We start from the raw sequence: 26,737 nt of genomic DNA, 5'->3' as shown, positions 1-26,737 counted from the left end.
AAGAATCGTTGAACGCATTGGATGACGTCATGAGTTAATTGTACGTTATATAACTCAATGTGTTACAATGAAAAGTGCTGTAGAATTGTCATGGAACAGTACGATATTGCAAATGAAGTTTTTTTTAAAGTTAAAAACTATATATTCATTACACTGACACTAGCAGATTCTCAGAAGAAAGTAAATTTCCAGCCCAACAAAATAACCTCCCGTAACTTTACACCACCACATGAAGAAGAAACAGAAAGTTATTGCAGTGACCCAACAAACAATCTACATTCTTACATATTGCCAAAAAAAGAGGGAGAGAGCATAATTTACACCTATTGTTTGTAAATATAGCTATTATCTGACCAATAACTACCAATCCTTATGGTTTCTCTACTACATGCACGTAGCAATTATACATAAATTATTACCTCACTATAATTTGATTTTCAACTCAAGTTTTCACTTTTCATTCTGTCTCTCGAAGACAGGGCGAATCGTAAGTGAAATAATTTAATGACATATTTTTTAATGTTCGTTTAAATATTCGACGTTACAACACATAATAACGAACGTGACAGCAAATTAACGTTGTGAACCTCAGCCTTTATTTCTGCATAACGTTTTTGTCCATTTTTTCAGCCAAGATCGTTCTTCAGAGTTAACGATCCTCATTGTTCATAAAGACTGAATAGTGCCTGCCACCTGCCTGAAATCAAACATCTCATATTACAGTAATCTTTAATATTACCACAAGGCTTCATTTCCAATGTATTGCCAATTGTACAACATACTAACCTGTCAACCTGAATAGTGTGTACATACACTACATGCAGTGTTCGAATTAGGAGGTTGGAACAATGGAATGAATTCCTCCCTCATCGCCAAAGATTTCTTTACTCACTTTTACATTCCTAAATTCACTCCCAATAATTCTGTAATTACAAGTATTTCTAATTTAATAATGATTCACAGATCTCGTACAGTTGTTGATATTAGTCAAGTCCAGATTAGTATACGTAGAGGCCCGGAATTATAGCCTCGGTTAAACGTTTTAGTTACATATCTTTTTAGATTTTTATCGCATTTCAAATATCTTATTCTTTTTTTTGTGCCCATTTGAAAGCAATTTTCTCAACAGACCAGGCTGTAGCCCCCTGTAAGTCCAGATGTGATGTTCATGTTAGAATGAAAAGTTTGAATTAACCTACAGTACATAGGTGTGATAAGTAAAAAGCAGTTTTCAAATTTCCTCCTTTCTACAATTTCCACATTTCGAACACTAACAACAAGAGCTACTGCTACAGGCAGTTGCCTTTTCATTGAGTAATGCCCGCGTTAGGCTAGCTTCTCTAAAATAATGAACGAATGCACGAAAATATTGTAATAGTCTTAAAACCGTTAAAAAGATTTTGGGAACGCCTCCATGGCCATAGACTATTGTCTTTCATACAGTTAACCACAACCACAAGATAGATATGCAGCATTTCTTACGAGCTGTTGCCACGTTGTCGATAATGTACGTAGGAAAGAAAGAAAGAATGGTGAGATATTTTAGTGTTGATTTTAGGATGAAACAATAACATTAGAGATTGAAGCGAATTAACCTTAATTTGCTGCCTCGTTGTTTACAATTTGTACATTTGGTGACCTTTCGCACCTTATTCTGATCTTTACTTTTTCGATGGTGCAGCCTTTCTTCTCATATACCGAGAGAAGTAGTCTGGCCTCCAGCACTTGCAACTTCCGGGAATAAGGAACCAATCATAATAAAGGCGTACTTGGAAGCAACCTATCTCATCGATACCATCGCAGTATCCTGGTTTTTGTGTAGGGTCTGGGGTTGTCGACGTCAAGCCATCATTTTCACCGGCTCTCTTGTGCAAATACTGTTGGTAGTTCTGGAAGTCGTAGACTGGAGGAGGCTTCTCCGTGGCAACTGGACGACGTGGCGGCCATCTTGGAGTGGTTGGGAAATATGAGTCTGGGTAATATATCTCCGCGACAAGCATGCTAACCCACCGAGGCGATGACAAGCAGGATCCGTCCATATAGTGGCATTTTGTTTGCCTGAAATGATGCAGAAAATATCATGTTTGAAAACATTAAGAACTGTCAACACAGATTTCCTTCCTCGTATAAAAGTACAATATCAGTATCATTAAGGTAAGAAACAGTTTTCAATTATTTTTATGATTAAGTTAATAGAAAAGTACAAGAAATAGCCTGCTAGACAGCGGCGGCGCCAGGGGTGCTGAGGGGGTGCGATGTTGAAAATAGAGGAAACATGGAACACGTATGCAATATTTAGCCACTACATCAAATATCAATCAACTTTTAGTAGGCATCTATAGTAATGTGCCATTGAAATTGAACCAGGAATACTAGTGACTTGCTTCATTTTTGCTTGATTTTAGCACAACGACATGTTTGGAAATTTGAAAGTAACCGCTTGTACAAGGCAAACCAATTGCATATTTCCTCCCGTAATAGTGTTACCCCGTCAAAAAGGTAAATACTAGTGATGGGCATTAGTCGACTAATATTAGTCGATTAGTCGATTATTAAAACCATCGAAAAAATTATCGACTAATGAAAATTAGTCGACTGAAAAAATTAGTCGAATTAGTCGTTCGACTAATATTAGTCGAATTAGTCGTTCGACTAATATTAGTCGAATTAGTCATTCGACTAATATTAGTCGAATTAGTCGTTCGACTAATATTAGTCGAATTAGTCGTTCGACTAATATTAGTCGGATTAGTCGTTCGACTAATATTAGTCGGAAACATTCCGACTAATATTAGTCGGAAACATTCCGACTAATATTAGTCGGAAACATTTCGACTAATATTAGTCGGAAACATTTCGACTGATTTCAGTCGGGAACATTCCGACTAATATTAGTCGAAATGACCGAACATGTCTCATTTCCAGACGAACAATCGACTACTTGAGCAGAGGGCTTATTGTCAAGAAGGGAAGCAAAGCAGGTAGGTATTTCTTGGAAAGGTCAGTGACTGGAATCTTTTATCCCTTGATGCCGCGACAGAGCTGGTATGCAAAGGGAAAGCTGACCCTGCTGTAGCTCTATCCCCCCTACCTCCAGGGGGCGATGCCTACCGTCATTCATGTCGCTATTTTTGTTTTCTCTGAAGGGATACACATTCATAGTTCCGAGAGTTTCTTAGTATTCACAGGCCAGTGCACATTGTTGGTGCAAGAAAGACACCGCAACATTTTAAAAGCAAAACTATCCATTTCTGACCTTCAGATGGATTAGAGGGTTTATGATAAATGCATTTTACTGGAATGGAAATATTCTTAAACTTAAAAAACCGGTCGAATATAAGAAGAGAGTTTACAATCCACCAGCTCTGATGCAAGGTAAGGTAAAATTAATTTAATTAAAAATAAACATTAATTATGTTCGTGGGGCAAATACTAAAATATACGCTGTCCAGAACGATCTCAAACTTGCTGCAGTCGCTAGATGTTAATTTACCTTTCTGCCCCTTATGGGGTACAAATTTGCCAGCAACATCGGTGGCAGAGCGCGCAGGGTGGTTCATTCACATTCACGCCTTTTACGGCTCCGGGTTCGAATCCTGTGGTGGACATGGGTGTTTCTTGTAAGTTTCCACTCATCAATTTCCTGTAATCACAATTCATTCTCATCATCCCGATTAGCCTAAAGAGGCATAAAAGCGATGTAAAATGAGGATAATAATAAAGAAAGACAGAGGATGTATGTCACTTTGGGTAACCACGACGATGAGGACGAATTGATCAAAAAGAACATCCATGTCCAGCCTAATACTCAAGGGGTGGGGCAATGGGGTCATTTTCCCCCTCCAACTATGAAATGTTTTAATATGAAGCTGTAAAACCTACGAAAATAACATTGACGATTTTTCAGATTTTGCAAGAAATTCGATTTTATTCTTACATAAATGAATGGGTTGTTCGCGAAGCGAGATAGGCTCCAGGACTCTGCAGTCTACAATATTTGGTTATTTTATAATTTTAGTATTATAACCTTTAAAGGTTTAATTGATGCATATCTATCAGACGCCCGGATTCAGCCCAGAGTGTCCTTGTTTTAAATCCCCGTCCCGACTTTCTTCGAACTGCATTCACGATGAAAAAATGTCTTTTTTTTTTCATTTAATTATTTATTGAAATTTCCAGTACAGCAGAAGCCATTTTAAACCGGAAAGAAACAACAGTAAAAAGTACACTGGTGTTAAAACGAACACATTAAACACTAAACAAGACCAAAAAATTAAAAAATTATAATAAAGAAAAGAAAATAAACAAAATATAAATAATAAACAAGACAAGACAGTACCAAGGTAAACAGATTAGTTACACAATGCATTACTTAAGTACAATGTTTTTCAAGTTGGTGATAAAAGACGAATATGCAGTGAATATATCTACTTGGTTTGAGATGTTGTTGAATTGTTTCGGTAGCCTTTGGAATATTGAACGTTGTATCAGCGAGAGTCTGGGCGTTGCAGTGTGGAAAGTTTCCTTGCTCCGTGTTTTATGTCTGGGCACTCTGAGGGAGAGTTCGTGGAGTTCAGACATGCTCTTCATTATAAGTATCATTGCTATCACATACTTAATTTAAAAATATATCATTTTCTATACATCTAATTATCATGATTGGTTAATTGATAGTCAAACATAGATGGTTTTGATTGATTGATTGATTGATGTTTTAAGTCCACTTTATGCACAGAAAGGCTAATCGGGACTGGACCTACAGTTTACAGTGGAATCGGAACCACTTGTGCCTCAACCGGGTATTGAACCTTGATTACAAGGCAAAGACACTACCACTGCGCCATCGGGGAGGCCCTCAAACATAGATGGGATTGGGTGCCAAAACTTGAGGGGAGGGGGAGGATTCTATCTTGATTGACAAGGCTTAACACTATGAAAGCATAATATTTCATCTCGCAATCGTCGCATTAACGCATTGACGCATCAGATCACGAAACCAGTTAGAGCGACATGATCTTTGGACGCAGAGAATTATTTTTTTAAGTAAGTACTTCGCAACATTAGTAAATTTTCTCACATTTAATATTAGTTGAAATAGTGTGTGTGTGTGTGTGTGTGTATAAACATTCGTTTATAAACAGTCCAATTTAGCCTGGCTCAGCTCAGCACAAGAGTGGAAGAATTTGAAAATAATAAGAAAAATATATAGTTCCACTTTGACTAATATTTGTCGTTAACGACTGATTCGACTAATATTAGTCGAACGACTAATTCGACTAATATTAGTCAAACGACTAATTCGACTAATATTAGTCGAAAAAATTAGTCGACTACTTTTTCGACTAATATTAGTCGAACGACTAATTCGACTAATATTAGTCAAACGACTAATTCGACTAATATTAGTCGAACGACTAATTCGACTAATATTAGTCGAACGACTAATTCGACTAATATTAGTCGAAAAAGTAGTCGACTAATTTTTTCGACTAATTAGTCGATATTTTGTTTCGACTAACGACTAATTAGTCGATGGTGGAAATTAGTCGATGGTGCCCATCACTAGTAAATACTCCCTCAGCTTGAATTCATCATGTTCCTGGGCAACGCACTGCAGGAGGCCTTAGAAAGAGCGCTTCTCGGGCTAACAGCAGACGTCGCTCGCACACTGTTGCCGATACTCTCGTGTCGTCTGCTCCTCAGCCGAACAAACAGGCGGAGGTAGCAACAGGCAGAGGTCACTCACCTTTCCAGAAGGGTGCAGCGAGCTAGCTGTGGCAACCGGGCTCGCTCATTCGCGGACCTGATTGGTTCTCGCAGACACCCCCCCATATTGTCGTCTTCTGCAAGCCCGCGTAGCGATCTTTTAAGGCCTTATAGATTATAGCCTAATTAACGTAAATTACTGTTATTGAAATGAAATTATATGTGTTTAGGTTGACACTCATTTACTAAGAGAGACCGTGGCCCCCTTATCTCCCCCTTTCCGGACGTCTATGCGCGTTAAGTAATTTCCCGAGCAAGATATCTTGAAAACAACTGACATTTTTGTTCCACTGCAACTTTACTTGGAGAAAATAGGAAGAACAAGTAGGCGGAAAATAAAACCGTTTCTTATCAACATTGCTAAAAAACACCAAACAACTCACACCGAGCTATAATAATTATCGAAACCCACAAGCAGAAGAAACAATTCTTAGCAACAATGTTCAGGAAATAGAGACAACTGACGGAGATATTTGTACTTTAGAAACTGCCGCCAGTTCAGGAAAATAAATGCGGCTTCTCTTTCATAGTAGGACCAATGCTTGCCTGTTGTACACAATAACAGCGATCTTACTTGAATACCTAACATCCGACGCTCAATATGTCGACATGACATAATATGACACTCGGTTGAACATAGAATTTGAAAATGGGGTGTTGAAAGGGGAGCTGAAGAAAATTAGGGGGTGCGCAAGCACACCCTGGCGCCGCACCTGCAATTAGATCACGAACACTCGCAACATTGTTTGTAAAAGTTCAAGAAATGTAAATTCGTCGTAATTCACACTACCCCCTCCCCTCTCCAAAAAAGAGTAACAGGTTCTAGAAGTACGCGTCAAATCTCCTGCATATGGCCTTGAACGCCTGAACAGCACCAGCGAATCACGGACGTGCGGCGTTGCCTAGTTCAGAACCTGTTTCACCTCGCTACTAAATCGTGTACCTGGCGCTCGGATATAAATAGATTATTTCAAGTGTCAGTAGTTCAACAGATGGAAAGATAATGAATTTGCGAGTATGTACGAAAAACAAGCGTGATTGTAGCATATACCGTTCCCTCTGTAGAAGCAATGTTATTATAAACGTATTTGCATTGAATCGTTTTTGCTCTCCCTTCGTTCCTGTTGCATTCCGAAACTTTCCGATTAGCGAAGGGAACAGGGTACGTTCATTCCCAGTGATGTTAGAAGAAGTTGACGAAGAGGATACCGTCACTGTTCGTTTTTTCGTGTGTTTAGTGGTTGTGTGCAGCATGTCGTCGAGTAAACCAAGTGGTAGTGGTAGCGAGAGAAGAGAAAAAATATAGTGTTGTACGAAGCCAGGCACGACAGGTGATTTTTCAGGTGTACATTTTTTTAAAAATTATGTTCGAGTGAAGATGAGAGAAGTAAAATTGACTATAAGAAGCGCCAGGCTCTAACAGCTCAAGCTTGTGGTGTGAATCAAGCTACTGTTTCTCGAATATGTTCAAGGGCAAAACAATGTGGATCGGGGCCTGCTCCAATGTTTCAAGCACCTAGAAAGCACATTAACGTACTGAAAAGAACGTCAAGCTTAGATGACTTTCAAAAAGACGTACTTCGTAGAACCATCTTTGAATTTTACGATCGTGGCGAATTTCCTACTGCCAAAAATATAACGTACTCTTTACGGGACAAATCATTTTACAAAGGCTCTACAACTTCCACCTTGAGAATATTGAAAAATTAGGCTTCAAGTACAGGGAAACCAACGACGGTCGTAAATTTCTGATGGAGAGAAGTGGCATTGTTACGTCAAGGGTAAAATTCCTTCGCATCTAATGTTCCGTGCTCTCCGTGACAATGTGTATCGCTCAACCACGCTGTCTCTTTTCCGTGTGAGATCTCGATATGGCACCACTGCAGTGCGCTTCTATTGGCTATCGCCATATGCAGGAGATTTGACGCGTACTCTAGTTGACGTTTGTGAAAAGGAATGGATGTTTCCAAAACACTGGTTTCTCTCCATGTTGTTCGCCCTTTATTTCATTCCTCTCCTCATTTTCTACTTCTTTATTTATCTCTCTTTTTGTTATATCCTTTTCCAGCTCTCTCTCTCTCTCTCTCTCTCTCTCTCACACACACACACTGTCTATTATCATACCTTTCTCAAGTTTATCTCACTTTCCTTCTCTCTTTTCTCTTTTCATCTCCCTTTGTACACACAACTCTAGCTTTTGCTATTTATCACGCTCTTTCACTTTTCTCTGTCTTGTTCTTCTGTTACATCTCTTCCCCTGGGTTACTCCATCCTTCATTCTCACTCATTTGTACGCTCTGTCTAGGCACTGCAAAATTGCTCAAGAACTTTTGATTGTACTCTTCATTAACTATATGTACTGTAGTTCAAGACTTCTAAAGAAAGTCGTCTGGAATTGTTGAAGAAAGTAATGCTAATGGTTTGGTTTGGTTTGAGTTGATGTTTTAAGTCCACTTTATGCACAGTAAGGCTAATCGGGACTGGACCTACAGTTTAAAGTGGGATCCGAACCACTTGTGCCTCCACAGGGTATCGAACCCGGGACCCCTCGATTACAAGGTAATGACGCTACCACTGCGCCATGGGGGAGGCGAAGTAATGCTAATGAATGAATGAAGTAATGAATTTATATAGCAGTAAACATTTAAAGGAAACTAACATTTTAAGACTGTTATGGAATATTTTAATTATTGCATACAAATGATAAATTGCAAGACAATATTTCATTAAAAAATAAATCTACAAAATGAGCAAAAGTTGAGAAAACGTATTTTCTTCATATAAATTCATACCCAAACATGTGGATTCACATTATTTTAGCTGCATGACTTTGACGAAGTTACAAAGTGTAAATAATTCGATATTTGTGGGATTAATGTATACTTTACGTTTTACTAAGTATAATTTCATTTAGAGATAATATTTACTCAAGGATTTGAATTAAGTAAATCTTCTCTTGTTTTTCTTTTCTGCTATATTTTTACCGTCCACTTATGAAAAGTGTTGTATTAGTATCTGATGTACAGTCACCGGCAAGAAAGATGGGACACCTAGATTCTGAAATGCTCGCTTCCCTGCAAGGCGCTATGTGTGTTGCCTATCTCTACAGCTGTACGTGGATTTTAATAGCAAATTTTCAATGGCAACTTCTACCACCGCTCTTCTAGGGAAGCGATATTTTGAGCACCCAGTTGTCCCATTTTTCTTGCCGGTGACTGTACATTGTGCTATCATTTGGATTGCCTAATAATATGTAACACATTTCAAATGCAAAATAAAGTAGGAAATCTGACAATGTAGATTACATGTACTTACATGCATTTCGTCACTTCCACAGTTTGAGTGAAATATCCTTCGTAAGGGATCTGAACAACGTATCTCCAGATTCCCTGATAGTTTTTGGCGAACACAGGAGTTGCATATTCAACTTTGGCGGGACAAGGGGTTGGAGGGGAGTCGACAGCGTTGATTGAAGCTCCCTCCCCCCGTCGAAATTCTGGCTGTTGCTGCTCGGAAAACTCATCCCTCCGTTCTCCAATGCCAGCCGCCAGTGCTTGTCCACGGAATGCTCTGTACAGCATACAAAATCTGCAAATGAGAAAATAATAATTTTTACCTTGTTACCGAATGCATGATTGGCCTTCACTTGTCGTTCCACGGTAACCAATGCCCGTGCACTACCAGTAATTGATTCTCCTGTATGTGTACGTCTTGTTCATTGGGAATTATGGGTAACGACTTCAGCCGCTTGAAAATCTTGCAAGTCCAGACATGTCGTAGAGAGCATTCAGCAGTGTACAGGGTTTAAAACAATCGCTAAAAAAATTCTTATCAAGCGAAGTATTTACTTTGACGAAGTGTAACGGAAGAACATCATGTACTTTGAAGGAAATAACATTATTACATCAAAGACCTACGATTATTCTTGTCATTACGTTAAAATACAGTAGAAAGTTGTAAACTAGTTTTTAAGAAGCAAATGACGATGTTAATTCCATTTAAATGTGATCAACATGAAATGAGAAAGTGAACTTTCAGTAGGTACCAATTTTTGTATGTTAACCTGAGATGCTAATAGTAAAAGCCAAGAACAGCGATGTTACAATAAAACAATTATTCGTAAATTTGTCGTAACCTAATTTTCGATGCAAGAAATGCAAATGACTACCGTGTAAGAGCATATTAAACAATATTCAATGTTTTAAACTTTTATTTATTTTTTTTGTAAAAAAAAAAAAAAAGAAGCTTGGTCGGGTAGTTAAACGTGTTTTTGTTCCGCATAATTCTCGCTGAAATAAGGAAAGCTTTGAAAAAAATTTCTAAAAGTATCGTATGCTAATGAAAGTTGGTCATAAGGTTTCTTTCGTTTTTACACCAGTCTGGCACCTAAACAAAATAAAGACATATCCAAATTTCTCAGTTATACGCTAGATTATATTTTTGTTCATTTATTCATAGCCAGAAAGCTATAACACATCACTATTATTATTCATCCGCGCACGCGTGTGTGAAATGAATAGAAACAGTTATTACTAATAGTCCATTACAACTTATGTTTAACTTAGGTTATTGAAAATAGATAAGTTACGTTCAAAAGGGGGTGGGGAAGTAGTTCAGAGATGCCTTTTCAATATTTAGATATATTTTTTAATATTATGACCTGACTATTATAATTTCAAATTGTGCCATTAAATTAACAATGCCAATAAATTGAATCGGCAGGTTTAAGAAGGGAATAAGTTCAAAAAGTAAATTTGTGGGAAATCAATAAGAACTGTATAAGTTGTAGGGATTCATTTCCTTCTTACACCTTACGTTGATTTCAGGGTTATTTATCTTCCTCTAGGGGCTGCTTTTTAATATCTTTCTTCACACTCACGTGTAGAAAGCGACGCTTTCCGATGATGTCGAGTACAAAAGGTCATTTTGCCATTTTTTGGCCTTCATTCCCTTCTTAAACCTGCTGATTCAATTGTACTGTCTATAAGGTATAATTATTAAAACTGGCAGACCATTTTTATTTAAGAAGTACAATTTTGTACAACTTGTAATTCCAAAATTTCCATTCTCTCTTTTTTTCAAATATTTGACCTTCCAGTATAAGTACAATTATTACTTTCCAACCTTAAAATTAAGTTCTAATATTGAAAGTTATTGATGAAAACCGAATAAGCATGATAGCGAATTTATTCGCAGAGGGGATAAACTTCCTGGTTGGAAATGAATTTAGAAATGTGTAGCCTTGGAAAGAAAATGCTTCCCCATCCCACCATTTAATTCGAACACTGTTGTCAGGTCTTGGGCGTGTTGCAGCTGCCTGGAAATTGGCAGTGAGCCAAGTAGTTTACAGTGTGCTTTTTAGTGATGAAGTGGTTCCTTAATTAAAACAGAACACGCAACTCGGACGTTGTGTCCGTCCCTCTCAAAGATTACTGTAATAGAATTCGTAGTACGGGAAATACTGTACTTGTTGGTGATTTCATAGAATACTTGCAGAGGTAAATGGGTAACCGCAAGTTAGAAATGCAGTTACGTGCTGGTTCAACATGACAGATGTTCACTGTACGGCAAGGTATACTTTTGTGTTTGCTTTCTTTTTTCCAGATCTTGAAGTGGATTGATGGGGGCGGTTAATCTGCGTTAGTACACCTTCACACCGTACACGTACGCCCCGTTTCTTATCAATGAAATACGTAGATTTGGCTTTAGCCTTTAATTTTTCCTTCAGAGAAACTGACGTCCTGGTTTACTTAAAGGTACAAGGATATTAAGTGCATGCCCTCGAATGTATGCTGGTAGAGGCGAACTTATTTCGGGGGTTCCCCCGTCTATTTCAGTGCCTCTAGAATTGCAAGAAAGTAATCTCTGGCATAAATAACGCATAAAAATGTACTTACACTCCTCCTCCATTGTCACAAAATTTCCGAGCTTGCCGTGACGTCACATTGCTTTCATCAGCTTCCTCTTCCTCTACCGGCAACTTCTCCTCCTCTTTTGTTTCACGTCTCGTTCTGTGGTGGTATGCTGGACCACTGGAAAGTAACACATAAAATTAAAACCATCTCAAATTTGAACCCAAATGTTATGGTGTTTTAATCTGAAGTATGAAAGCGGGAGTGCAGCTACGGTTTTGATTTCGTGGGGTGAACTTGTGTTGGGAAAGTTTGGTTTAAGTACAGAGGAATTTGCGTGTGTGTGCTACTTCTATTTCTATATATTAAGGTAGTGATTGCTGCTACAACTGTCTTAAGCATTGCCATTGGCTGGAAGCTTTTTGGACCAGTAACAATCTGTAGTGGTTAGGTTAGGCTTGTTGGGTTTGGTTCTCTTAGAAGAAGAAGACGACGGAAAATGGTTGTAGCCAGTGATTTATCCACACACCCGTAACACCCCTCCAACACCCTCCCAAACTTTGATGAACACCCCCAAGCAGAGAAGTGGAACAACCCTCTGTAGGGGGGTGGGTGTAAATATGGATTTCTATATCAACAATAGAATGACAATACTTCAACATTAACAGAAAGGAACCATTTGTAGCTCTACAAGAAGCGTAGTCCAATGGACCTTTCGATCAACTAAAACCAAATTGTCAAGGAAGGAGGGTGGAATGTGCACCATGGTCATTTCCTGGAAACACCAGCTTCCTTGACAAGGCTTCGGTCAGCTCTAGGAAAGGGACATTGCCATCTGGAAAATGTCAAACTGACCTCTCGCCCTCTTTACAAGGAGCATATATCGCACACAGTGTTGACAGTTCAGCGCTTGAATACCTAAATAAATATTTCTTAAATACGTTACAAACTTATAAATTCAACCCCTAAGTCAATTAAATTTATATTTTGTTGTATTTTCCTTTCGATTCTTTCATGTGAAAAATGTACGATAAAAGTAAGGGAAGAAATTGAAAGATACAGGTTTAAATCAGTGTAGCATCTCAGTTCGTGTGTTGCCGTTCTGCTTAGTGTAACAATGTCTGAAACTTTACTGCAAAACTGGCTGAAGAAAGTAGAGAAAATGAAACCAGACAGAAAGAAACCGAAAGTGGTGAGTAGAAAAGCAGTGACACTATATGTAGGTATAATTTCTTCCAACGGATATTCATAAAGTACCAATATAAAATTTACTGACTGAGTATTCAATATAAAACGGCAAGAATTTCATGAAGAACCTAAGTGATTCATTCACGTCTATAGTTGATGTATGTGACCATTTTGTGGCTCTAAGAGTTCTTACTTTTGTAAAAGAAATTATATATTAGAAAGAGAGTTTTAAAAGGGGGAGGGTCCACGTGGGGTGCTTGCCTGTGTGCTAAGAACAATTGGGGTGCCGAATAAGCAAAACAGATAAAAATAGAAAAGCGTTAAAGTCGTAGTGTTCTGTGAAATTACTGGCACCCTATTAAATTAAAGTTATTGTCAGTTTGCAAAGATATAGATTTAGTAAAAATTGTCTTCCTCTTTATATCTAATCGGTTCCCTGACATAATCACATATATTTAATTTTTCCCAACTTTTCAGAAGAAGCAAAGGAAGTATAAGAAATTAAACATAAAAAGAAATTTAATTTACATTAAGTCCCAAATTTATATCTGACCATAGGCGCACCAGTGAGGGCATGTGGAGAGAGAAATTTTGTTTGGTTCATTGTGCTCGTTGTGCTGGAAAGTGAAATAAATGCTATTCAATTTTTAAATAATTGAAAATAAAGCATTACCTCAATTTAGAAGTGAAAATTCCATGCCTTCCCTTTGCAGTTAACATACCATGCGTTTATTTACACATGTTATTTAGTTTTCTTTTAAGGTAAATGGGCACATGACTCCTAATTCCATAGTCTCTTGTACAGTATTTGAAAGATACACTCTCAATAGCACCAAGCTCATTTTCCAAAGTTTTGTAAGGGTATAAGACTTCAATATGAAATTCTTTGACCGATTTCGTTCAAAAGCAATACCAGGTATCTATCAAACGTGCATCTCAACTTCCCATTATATTTTAAAGTCTTCATGGTCATGCTCTAAATATAAAGAGTTTCATTACTTTATTTCAGTTTGTGAATCATTGTGTAAACAGAGATTTGAAAACACCAGCAGAATTTGGAACTCACTCGCTACATAGAACTATTAAAATTATATATATATGCATATTTTCTAACTGAAGCTAGAAGAGGAGGGGGCAGGGGGCATGTACTGAGGAAAAGAGGACGCCGAACGAGCAAAGCAAGATTGTGAAGAGTAAAAATCGTGGGATACTATCATTATGTTTAATTAATAATATGCATAATCAGTTTCCAAGAAAATAGTTCTAAAAATTTTCTTGCTCGCTTCGCTCGCAGTTTGTTCATTTCTTCTAGAGTAATATTACGATCTGTAGTTATTACTACTACTTCAGACGGGCTTGCGCGCCCGCACCCATGCACTGATATTTTCATCGATGAATTAGGCACCCCACAAAAGATGAACTCCGAGTTACACCTACGACAAGAACCATACAAATACAGTTAAAAAATATTGCGCAAATGTTTCTAATTTCCTTATAACTAGCTTAAGAATTGCATGAAATGATTCCTGGTAATGATATGTTTAAATTTTGTCTTTTTCAATGTCATCTCTTGTGTTTTATTTAACGATTGATTAAATCAAGTAATGAACATTACTGGAAAGCAATATTCGAATCGTTGGACTAAAATGTTAACATTATCACAAAAATCTATTTTCCATCTTTTCCTGCATTTGACATTTTTTTTTCTGAAATGTTACGTGAAGGGAAGGGCTAATCTCTGGAAATATCTATGAACAAATTGAATTAAGGCGAACATTTTAAGAACGGTCCAAAATATGCACTTAACATCCTCAAACTTACACCCCTAAAAAGTTTCGAACACGCCCTCCAAGAGAAAAATCCTGGATAAACCCCTGGTTGTAGCATCAATACCGATAGATATAGGAAAAACTGCTAAGCGGTAATCCCAAATAAACGTAAATAATAGGTATAACAATAATAATAAATACCGACCATATATTAAATGAACGTTCAATTTTTGAATTCAAATCCCTGCTGCAGCTTGTGTTCTAAGCTTCGGTGCCCGAGGTTGTTGAGTGGTCGACTCACCTCCCCATTGAAGGTTCTAGGTTTGGGTCTTGGTATCGGCATGAATGTTCCTTTTTGTGTTTCATCTAAACATCTCTGTCTCTTTTAGCCAAAAGAGGCATACAAGGCATGCAATGTTAGAAAAATATAAATGCGATTAATAATCTCAACCAAAGCGAATTTAATTTATCATTTGTCTGATATGCAGCGATATTTGAGTAGACTCAGGCTCTAACTGCTTCATTACAGACCCAGTTCGGATATAGAAGTTATGTATTAAAGACTCTTGCATCAATATTGAGCTGACCGTCCACAAGGCATTATCTTTCTCAATATTATATACTGGATAATATATTCTCTCGTGTTTACTTTATGTAATTTTGTTATTAGTAGACAAAGTTTCACTTATTTTACCGTTAATAATTGAAGGGCTCGGATGTAAAACATGACATTTTGGTCATTTTTTAATTACAAAGTAAAATGTGCCATCCTTCAATTTTCGAGTGAAATTGCCATGTCATACAATTTGCATTAGACTCAATGAAGCCTTCTGAAATTGGTAAATACAACACAAAAACAATTTATATACAGTATAGCTTCTAATAACCTTTTTTCTTAATGAACTCAGAAATGATCAAAATGTCACTTACCATGTTTTACACCCTAGCCCTTCAATTCATATATAAGTTCATAAATATTATAAGTATATGAGGGAGAGAAAAGGAGGAGCATGTATGTCATCAAATTTTAAATATACGTACCCTGGATGTTGTGGATGCTGGTAATTGTAATGTTGAGGTTCCTGAAATTTCGCCACTTTTGGTAGCGTTTCATCTTCTTTGAGTATCGGTAAAGTTTTACTGAAGAAATCCAATGTTTTATTTCTGATCAGCTCACTGTGAAGCAAAAATAGGGAAAATATAGAAAAATATTTCTAGCACGACTTGAAATAATCATTTGTCACGTTGATCTTCATTACTCGTTGATCAGTTTTTTAGAACTCAATAGTATAATCGATAGAAACGGGTAGACGATTTTTTGGATTACTCGAATTTGAATTCAGATTCGTGAATCTGCGATTTGCTATCTCAAATAAATTACCAAGAAATGCTGCCCAATCTTCTACTACAGGATTTGTTAACTGAATCTAAGAATCCATTCAGATTCGTTACTTGAAACTTAAAAGACTTGTATTCAATGTATTCAACCAAGGTTATTAGAATTAAACTTTTATTATTCAATGTTGGTATGTGCGATTGAAAGATATGTCTCACTATAGCCAAAAATACCATTGTCTTTAAAGACATTCGAGTTTGTCTGTCAGTATCTGTAACTACGTTTAACCTTTAAACAAGAAGAAAATGAAAGAAAAATCAACACTCTCATTTACATGTTGTACGTCACTTTCCCTGTGTTTTGGAACACAGTAAAACACTTTTGAGAATTTTTACTGAGATACGCTTCAAATTCTATTTAAAGTCATATATTATTTGTTAGGATCCTTTTTCTTTTTTTCTGTACAATAACTGCTCAAAACAGCCTATAATATATAATCTCTCTTAGAATCTTTCTCAAGTGCTCTAACTAGATCGTTGAATGTCATTAGCAATTCTTTTCTTACACAACCATATAACAATTATGTGTAATTTGGGGGGAAAACTATTTTATTCGCCTATAAATCTCGACGACAGAAGGCCGTTGATTGACTTAGTTCAATCGATAATTTGAAATGCTGACAAAGTCGTCGAAACGATAGGTGAATATTTATTATTGCGAAAGTTACACGGAATTATTATACATTCGTGTAACAATTGAATTTCAACCCTGTTTATGTTATTTATTAAACCGTTAATAATAATCTAATTCGCTTTTTTAAAATGTATTTACAAGAGAAATATTTTAAAATCACATACCTCCGCACACATACACTAGAAAAATATAACAACGCTTGGTTGATGGGTAAATATTCATAAACTGTATGAGCTATTCTAATGGAACAATTTCTAATATTCACTGTCATAAAATCAACATTCCTTGGCAACATTTGAAAACTATCAATTGTGAGATTTAAAAAAAAAAATGCACTGTAAGTATATTTTGTGTATACTTACAAAGGATATGGCGATCCTAGTACATTCTGCTCCATAGGATTCTTTGGGATATAACCTTTGTTGAGGTCGCCACAGAGATTCTCTAGCGACACATGGGGATGAACTGAACCGACACCTAGAGAAGAAAAGAAAAAGGTGTTCAAGTGTTGACAGTTGACAGAGCTGGCCTTGAGGGGAAGACAACTCAGGCTCTTCCCTGAGCTTCCCCCTCCGCCCACAAGATGTTTATTGATTGTTTATTAGTAGTTTATTACAAATATAATTCTGTTTTGAAGTGATTACGACTATAACAGAAAAGAATAATATATAATATTCATTAAATATCGCACTCTTTATTACATATTATTATGACAGTTGCCTAACTAATAGGCTGTACGCCTCACGCACAACCTTCATTCGTACGCCTCTGCTCGTAAAAATAAAACCTTATCTAAAGTATAATTTCACGCCTACATTGATATTACATGCAATTAGTATCAACATAAAATCTCCACTCCACACCGTTAACATATTGAAGTGTTATTTTGATTAATTTTACTTAACTTTTCTCACACTTTGGGCGAGGGTGAGTGATGATAAAATTGATGAAGGGACACTCACAAGGAACACCCATCCCCAGGCCAGGATTGGAACCAAGGACCTCTGGCGTCATAACGCGGTGTGATCACCACTCCGCCACGGAGGCCGATAGGAATGTTATTTTTTAAATTAACTTTTACATTCTTCGCTCAAGCCGACATCCCTGGCGAAGTGGTTGTGAGTGTCCTTTCATCAATTTCATCACTCATCCTCACCTTAGCAATTAGCCAAGAGTGACAGAAAAGCGACGCTAAATACGTGGTCTATTTTTTTTCAACCTCCGATAGGACATGAAATCAAAACCACAGTGCATAGCGAAATGGGTTAATTGACAAAAGTTACGTATACGTATAATCTACTTTTCACTAATCACCAAGAAAATTCAGACATTTATCGTACCGATGCACCAGCTTTCCAATACACTGCAAAGAAAGGTGCCGCCTGTCTGTTGAGCCAGGTCTGCCGAAGCTCCACACACTGGGGTGGAAGCACCGTCCTCCCAATCACTTCTTCATCGCCGGGAATAGGTGGGAAGTCACTCGGTACGAGGTCTGGGATATAGGGAGGGTGATCAAACACATCGCAGTGGATTCGTTGAAGAAGGTCTTGAGTTGATGCAGCAACATGCGGTCGGGCATTCTCATGAAGCAAGACAATGCCCGATGACAGCATGCCTCTCCGGCAGACAGTTTATTGGACGATGAATTTGCGCTGCATTGTACCCCTCTACCTGTATACAGCGTTTGTTAGAACCTGTCCCGTTTCCCGCGCTAGCGATCGATCGACAGTTTCGGTGCCAATGAGAAACGAGGAAAAAGTCGTCTGCTGGGCAGCGAGGAGCGAATGGAAGGCAGAAGAGAGACGCTTACGTAGACGCTGTTGCCACGTTGCGGTCTAACTCACGTGTTTTGTTTGTGTCTTGTTGAAGAAGGTTGTTTTGTAAGCGTGGTGCTGATTAGTGGGCGTTTTTAAAATATCCAGGATGGAATTTATTCTGGTGATATTTGCATTAGTCCTTTTTGTGTTTAGTGTCATCTTAGCTGGAACATTCTCGAAGGGGAATTGTGTATATTTGTGCATTTCCGCGTATTTTAGCCACAGCTTGACTTTGGCTTTCCCCAGCACGGAGTTCACGCGGTCTGCAGCGGCAATGCGGCGTGGTTTCTGCTAGAAAAGCCAGCGATCAGCAAGCGCGGGAAGCGGGACAGGTTGTAACAAACGCGGTATAGAAATCGTATCACACTACGCACCTCGCACTTAACCGAGGAGTCGATTGTAGTAGACATCTCTACGCACCCGTCGCTCAGCTTCAACTGAAATGTTGGCCTTGGCAGTGGTGGTGGTAGTAGCAGGGGGGACGTCAATCATGCTGCGTGACGCCCCGCTTCCTAGCCTCCTGGAGGTACCATCGGAGGTTGAAAAAATAATAGCCCTCGTACAACAGTAAACTCAAATTCTGGGTTCGAAACCTGGCCTTGGAATGAGTGTTCTATGCAAGTGTCCCTTCATAATTTTATCACTCATCCTCATCTTCGCGATTAGCATCTCCCCCAAAAAAGTGGAAGAAAAGCGAAATAAAATAAACCAAATCAAACACATTGGTCAAGGAAAAAGCTTGGGAATTTGGGGGAGGTTCTAGTCATTAATTTTACGTTCTGCAAACTTTCACATAATCATTTCTGAAATTTTGAAAACTCATAGAACCATTTCATTTATTCTTTGGATTAAGTGACAGAATACGAAAACGTGTAGTTCGACTATTTTCTTGATTTTTTTTTTTTTTACATTCTGCTCTTTATTTCTTTCATTGACTATCAACATAATAAGTTTACTGTTTTTAGCAGTTTAAAATTAGTAATAAGACTGCTTCCACTCCCTCCAGACATATTAATGCACATTTTCAAATGTTTTCCTATTTCTGCTTATTTCTTGCTCTAAAATTCCCTCGTTCTTGGGAAATTTCCCTCTTAGGAGAATCTCTGCCGTAGAGCACAGACGCAAAGCGACGAAACAAAATATCGAGGACGCGGCGTCACAGGGCGTGGCGTCGGCGTGCCGATGCCAATGAACCACGGGACATTACATGCGTTCATCGATCGCGGAAGTGACGTCATTGCAGACTGAGGAAGGGAAGAGAATGCAAACAAACTTAAACCCCTTACCTTGACAACCCATGTCGGTTTGGATATAAGGCGGCTTCCTCACTTTCGGTGGTTCTGAGTGGGGGGACTCCACGAATGCGTAGTATCCCTCAGGAGGATCTGGATAATCGCATTTTCCTGTCCAGGATATGGCTAAGAGCAGGAACGTCTGAAAAGAAATAATTAATTGATATTAAGGCAATGCTCTCATTTGGACTACAGCCATGAAGCTGGGTTGATGTTATGTAAAATCTATAATTGCTAAACATTAAAGTGCCCATCTCTACAATGGCTGGCACTACCTTCGAAACCAGGGTTGTTTAAATTAATTCAATACCGGTCCAGGTGAGAAAATCAGCAAGCGTAAATGGATTCTGGACCGTAAAGAAGCTTTTTATCTAAAGTATTTCAACTCTGTCCAAGAACCTTTTTTTCCGGATCAATTTAAATACGGTCTAAGTTCCTGATTGAAATGAAACAATACGCGACTTGGACCGAATTCAAATTGTGCGAGAGAAAAAAAAGCTCCCGGTTCTGTAGCGGGACCCAGTAGAACCCTGGACCTTTAACAACCCTGTTCGTAACAGGGATAAATTGTTTATTTATTGCATTAATTGTTTTATTGTGATTATATAAGGCACCTGCACTTCCGACTAAGGAACAAAACTCTCTGATTTTTTCAGAACTCGGAGAAATCTTGGTTATGGGTCCCGCGTATATTGTATACCCCAGGCCCTGCACCCACCTAGAGCCGGCCCTGGGAATGATCATGTTATTGGCATGGGCGTCCGGAAGGGGGGGCAAGGGGGGCCGTGCCCCCCCCCTGGAAAATGAAATTTAACCGAAAATTATGTATTTCACACATATAATTTCATTTTAGCCACAATAATATGTGTTAATTATTGCATGAACACCATAAATTCAAATTTAAGCAATGTTTTTTTTAGGGAACAACACTATTTTTGGGGAAAATGTGCCTTGTTTGCCCCCCCCCTGGAAAAAAATACCTTCCTTGCCCCTCCCTGGAAAAAATCCTGCGGACGTCCATGGTTATTGGTTGAAATAGAATCCGCCTAAGGGCGTGTACCAATTGTGCGTAATATAATAGCTGCAAGAGGACACGCATGCAACCAGTCGCGTGCAATCACTCGTCTCCCATACCAAGGCTCCAATTATTCCCAAGAGGTTACATACGGAGAAAGAGAACCGTTAGGCGAGGAAAAAGGTAACGGGAACTCTCTCCTGACCCTATAGGCCCAGTCTCCTTTTAACGAGGAAGTGACGTAAGTTAATCAAAGGCATTCTTTTCCCCCCGGGTAAACAATGCGACAGTTCTGACACAGTGGCAGGTTCTGACACTACTGTCTACGGTTTGGAATTTCTTTGCGGACATTGTCAGAGAAAGTGTGCAAGCAATCTTGCTTTTTGTTTGTGCGTATTCACCTACTACGGTGTCTTACTCTGATAAATTCAGGCAAGCACGTCTAAAAAAAGCTTGATATGCATCAGTTTTGATCGTGTGTAACTTTCCTTTCCGCTTTTGCTTTCGGTCTATTTTATGTGTTATTTTTTTTTATTCACCTTCCTCACTTCTATAACTTTTCTATTCCATTCAACAGCTTCTATGTTAGGCTAAGTAAGGCTAATCGGGATTGCATCTAATGCTTAAAGTAGGACAGGAACCACCAGGAATCGAACTTGGCACTCATTGATTACAAAGCAACTGTTTACCGGTATTCTACACATTTCCATTCTTACTTCCATTTTACTTTGTTCTTCTATTTGACACTCACTTTCTTTAATTCATTGTTCACATTTTTGTTGAATTTTCATTTTTCTTTCCATTTACCTCCGTCTATTATACTTATAATCAAGGGATCCCGGGTTCGATACCCGGTGGAGGCACATAACACAGTGCTTCGGATCCCACTTTAAACTGTAGGTCCAATCCCGATTAGCCTTTCTGTGCAAAAAGTGAACTTAAACAACAATTCAATAAATCAATCAATCTGTCTATTTTAATTTCCTTTCTTTATGTTTATCTGTTTCTCACGTCCTACCAAATTTTGATAAATTTTTCACTTATTATTATTATTGCATATTTATCAGCCTTCTCCCTTTAATCGCCAACCTCCGTGGCACAACGCGATACGACGCCAAGGTCCTGTGTTCGAATCCCGGCCAGGGCCTGTGCGTTCTTTGTGAGTGTTCTTTCATCATATCATCACTCATCCTCATCATGATGATTAGCCAAAATTGGCAGAAAAGCGACGCCAAATAACAAAACTCAATCAGTCAACCTCCCTTTGTTCGATTCTTGTTCAGGCAATATTATTGGATTGCAGAGATAAGAATGCGAGGGAATTATGCAGTCATACAGTTATATCTTATCTCTCAGTCTTCCAACTGTAAGTAGTTCATTATTATTATTATTATTATTATTATTTTATTATTATTTTTTAACAATTAGGTTTCCTTATCTATCCCCATTGTCCAAATGTACGTTGTATTCATAAATCTCTGGAAAAGTTTTGAAATATACGTTTGCTACATAAGCGTGCGCAGACCCTCTGATTAGGGGGGGGGGGGCAAAAGCCTTGACGAAAGTCCAGTTGGGAAAGAAAAACCTAATTTTACCTCACTGTTCTAGTTTTATTGCATTGATGGGTGTGTGCGTATATATATATATATATATATATATATATATATATATATATATATATATATACCCCCACACACATACATATACATAATCAATTCATACGCCCCAAAAAGAACCAACAGCAAAAATGATATAAATTGTCTCTCAAATGTGCGCGCTCCTTTTCCTCCAAACAATTGTTCATGTATTTAAGAGAAAAACGTGTAGCAGTAGTACTTAGTTGTTCTTTTTTCTCTCCCTGGTAATTCACAATGGAAAACAGAAAAGAAATTGCGAGCGAAGCGAGAGAGAAAATTTTCAGATCCAAATTTTTGCAAAATGAAAACAATATTGATTTAACATGGCACCATTTAGACCGTTCGGCGTCCAGGGCCAACTACCGCCGACCCCTATGTATTTTTATTTGTATAAAATTTGAAATCGAAGAGTCGATTGCAGCTCTGTGCCCCCACCCCTCCTACTGGTGCTCTTGGCCGTCTGGAAAAAAATAGATGCAAGAAAGACGTGAAAACTAAATCCATCTTGATTATCCTTTTGTCCTGCTATTCTTAGATTCTGTTAGTCTTGCTTCCCTTTACTTCCATGTTTGCCACCCTAAAATAGATTTCCGTCCAAGATTGCCCCCTGCCCGTTGTGGTTGTGCCACTGCACCCATTCCCCCGTAGTTGCTTTGAACTTTCATCGGCTTGAAAATACTTCATTTTCCTTAAAAGTATAATATCGTTTAATAACGGCGATGAGATTCCTCTATCCTAAATTTCTAGGTGAAAATAAAATAATATAGGGGCATGGACGTCTGGAAGGGGGGCAAGGATGGCCACATCTCCCCCTTAGAAAACGAATGTGAAACTAAAAGTACATTTTCACACGTATGATTTGATTTCAGTCATAGTAATTTACATTAATTATTATAATGGGGATTCAGGAATGCGATAATTTCATATTCAAGAGGTGTTTTTCAGGGGGCAACACTATTATCATGGTACTTTTTTTGCTACTTTACTATACATTTGTCAGATCAAAACTTGAATATGCCTCAGTCGTTTGGGACCCGTTATTTATAAAGGAAATCGAAAAAATAGAGAAACTCCAAAATAAATTCTTAAGTTATTTAGTATATAAATTAGATGGCATTTATCCAAAATTCACTTCGGGTGACATCTTACGCAACATGCTGAGTGTCCCGTCCCTTGAAAAAAGAAGACAGATGCACCAGTTAACCTTCCTTTCGAAACTTGTCAATGGGAAAATAGACTCCTCCGCACTTCTCGCAAAAATAAACTTTTATGTTCCATACTTAAAATTAAGACCCAGAAATGACCTCTTTAAAATTTCACGCGGTAGAACCAGGATGGCTGAAACGGATCCCATGAGGAGGATGTGCGCGTTGTACAATATAGTCTCTAATAATACCCCTGACATTGATCTATTTAGACCTAAAAGCAAACTTATTATGTGAACCCTGTATATAATAGCATTGTAACCAAATATGTTGTATACTTTATGGTATACCACTCTTGTATTATATATTGTTGTTATGTAATGATTATTCTGTTCCGTCTTATACGTAGTTCTTTTCTCCTTGTCTTTGTTGTTTTCTCTTTCCAATTCTTAATTACTTGTTTTGTCAATATGTATGTAAACTGAACTCAGTTAACCTCATAACACTGTAACTGGGCATTTGCCTGTAGTGTTTAATAAATAAATAAATAAATAAATATGGCCCATGGAAAATACCTTTCTTGACCCTCCGTTGTAAAATCTGCGGACCTCCATGATTAGGGGGGCATTTGCCCCCCCTTCCCCGTGCGCACGCCTATGGTTTGTTACGGGTTCCTTGGTTATTTTCATGCCAAAATAACTGACCTTGAACGCAAACCACGAGGACAGTGTGCGAGGAGCCGTTTTGGCCTGATGACCGAGTGTACGGCAGAGCGCTGAACAACGAAACAGATCGAAAACGTAATGATAGATCACGTACGAGAGCGAGTACCGTCTTTATATCAATTTGTTGTGCTTCAAAAATTCCAACGTTTACTTAACAGTTTGTTTTCCCGAGATGAGCTTAACGTTGCACTGCATATTTGCGTCCGCCAAGGTCGCGGTTTCGCTCCAGTTGGTCAGTTACAGAAAAACAACAACAACGACTTGTGGGCGGATTTTCCTTAAATGGTGTTGTGTCAATTGACTGAGGTTCCGTCAGCCACCGTGGCGGAGTGGTTAATCAGTGTTGCCAAAACAAGTTAGGAGAAAAGTGCTAAAATGAAGCTCTAATCATTTTAAAGACCCAGATTTACGAAATATATGGGTAGAATACTGTGCACAGCCGCGTAGCCCTTTGTGTTCACCAGGACTGGACCTACAGTTTAATGTGGAATTTAGATAACTGAAGTAACGTCGTCGCCTTGGTCCCGGGTTCGGTAGCCGGTGGAGGCACATACTGGTTCAGATCCCACTTTAAACTGTAGGACCAGTTCGGATTAATCTTATTGTTCATATAAATTGACTTTAACAAAACTCAGAATCAAAGATAAGTGAAATAGATTTCCTAGATGACGTTGTGGTAACATCGTAGGCTTGTAATCAAGGGATCACGGGTTCGATATCCCTATGAAAGCAGGTAGTGGTTCGAATCCTACTTTAAACTGTAGGCAAGGTTCATAAAGGTACAGGAATTTTAAATAAATCCAATTCCGGTCCAGGAGAGAAAATCAGCAAGCGTAAATGGGTTCTGGATCGTAAAGAATCTTTTTATCTGTAAAGAATATAAATTCGGTCCAGGAACATTTTCTCAATGTAACAATGAACAACTTGGACCGAATTTAAAGAAGGTTCCGGTCCTGCAACGGAACCCAATAGAACCCTTTAGAATTTATGAGTTCCTGGGTCTTTAGCAACCCTGACTATAGGTCCAATCTCGAATAGCCTCTCCCTACATATAGTGGGCTTAGAAACAAACATTCTATTTCAATCAAGCTCTTATAACTTTAAAGTGCGTGTAACCTCACCCAGAAATTCCATTGTCCCTTCTAAAAATAAAGTGTATACAAGATTATTGAGCCGCGGTAGCTCAGTCGTTAGGGCGTCTGACTACCATGCGAGGGACCCGCGTTGAATCCCCGGCGGGGGAGAACCGGGATTTTTTCCATGTGTTCACGTGCCGCCCACCCAGCATAGTATAGAATGGGTACCTGGAGGAAACTCTGGTGGGTAAAGGCGGCCAGGGGCATGGTGCTGATCACATCACATCCCCCCCCCCCCACCTTCGGCCGTGACCAAGAAAGTATGGGGCCCTAACTCCACAGCTCCTATACGCCTTCATGGCGTGGTGCAAAGTTTATTTACAAGTTTATTCCTTTAAGAACACACAAAATGCATATTTCTGAGTGATTGATATAATCCCTGTCTTCGATGTCCGTCCTCAAGAGAGATTAAGAATTGCCGGAATCTACTGGGTTATATGAAATAGCGTCGTAAACCTCCATATAATGTACCTCCTGAACTGAGAGGTCACCTTCGGCAGGTATCCAGGAAAATTACTGATGCATGAAGATATTTTTTACGTCATATGTGCGAAGACTCGGTTTGATGTGTGCGCAAATAAAGTGGGTGAAATGTTCGTCCCATAAGGAAATGTGAACAATACAGTTGTAATATGAGAACACCATTGTCTCCTTTTGAATGTTCCGTTGGTTATTCCTTGTGGCAATATATTATTTCAAACCACGTGTTTTCATTGCTTCCTCTTTTTACGCATGCTGTGAAATAGCATCAAGGAATCCGCAATGCGGAATCAAAATATCTTATGATTTCTTTTTCATTTGTGTTATTTAGCGTCGCTTCTCTGCCACTTTTCGTTAATCGCGACGATGAGGATGAGTGATGACGTGATGAAATTGATGAACAAAGAACACTCATTCCCAGATCGGGATTCGAAGCCGGGAGCCCTGTGCAGCGCGCTGTGCTAACCACTCATCCACGAAGGTCGGCTAAGAGAAGTTATGTCAAGAGGGTAGCGACGACAAATTAAAGTTGTGAATTAGGGTTAAGCTTTCACAAAGATTATACGCTCCAAAATAATAATAAAAACAATTGACTTATGTTATTCAAGAGGAACAGATGAAATATATCATTCCTCGCTCCCCTTAAGATTGCCCAGTGACAAGTTACTAAAATTCAGTGGGGAATTTAATATCTCATTTGTAATAATTTTAGACTTGGTATACACCCCAAAGTTAAAATTTGATACATAAAAGTGTGTCCTCACTCACTGACTCATATTACTTTTGGGATGTATGAAAGTTGAAGGGTATCTTCCTCTTATGACGTATGACTACGAAAGTTCTCTTTTTCGAAATTCATCCTGTGAGGGAGGAAAGGGATTATAAA

The 26,737-nt window shown here is 38.4% G+C and overlaps 1 protein-coding gene across 1 annotated transcript in view; it reads right to left on the bottom strand.

Moving 5' to 3' along the window:
• Positions 1-130: 130 nt before the first annotated feature.
• Positions 131-26,737, bottom strand: part of spz6 (Spaetzle domain-containing protein 6) — a 45,029-nt gene continuing 18,422 nt past the window's right edge. Inside the window, exons 2-7 of the mRNA XM_083131717.1 lie at positions 19,708-19,855; positions 16,967-17,081; positions 15,617-15,751; positions 11,664-11,798; positions 9,082-9,354; positions 131-2,058 (exon numbers count right to left, since the gene is read on the bottom strand). Coding sequence (XP_082987843.1) covers positions 1,662-2,058; positions 9,082-9,354; positions 11,664-11,798; positions 15,617-15,751; positions 16,967-17,081; positions 19,708-19,855 — 1,203 coding nt within the window. The 3' untranslated portion in view covers positions 131-1,661. The remainder of the gene's footprint in view (positions 2,059-9,081; positions 9,355-11,663; positions 11,799-15,616; positions 15,752-16,966; positions 17,082-19,707; positions 19,856-26,737) is intronic.

The sequence above is a fragment of the Lepisma saccharinum genome, chromosome 11, assembly GCF_977018435.1.
Source record: "Lepisma saccharinum chromosome 11, izLepSacc3.1, whole genome shotgun sequence".
Lineage (NCBI taxonomy): Eukaryota > Metazoa > Arthropoda > Insecta > Zygentoma > Lepismatidae > Lepisma > Lepisma saccharinum.
Note: the sequence above shows the minus strand (reverse complement) of the source record. Positions and strands in the feature narration are given on the sequence as shown.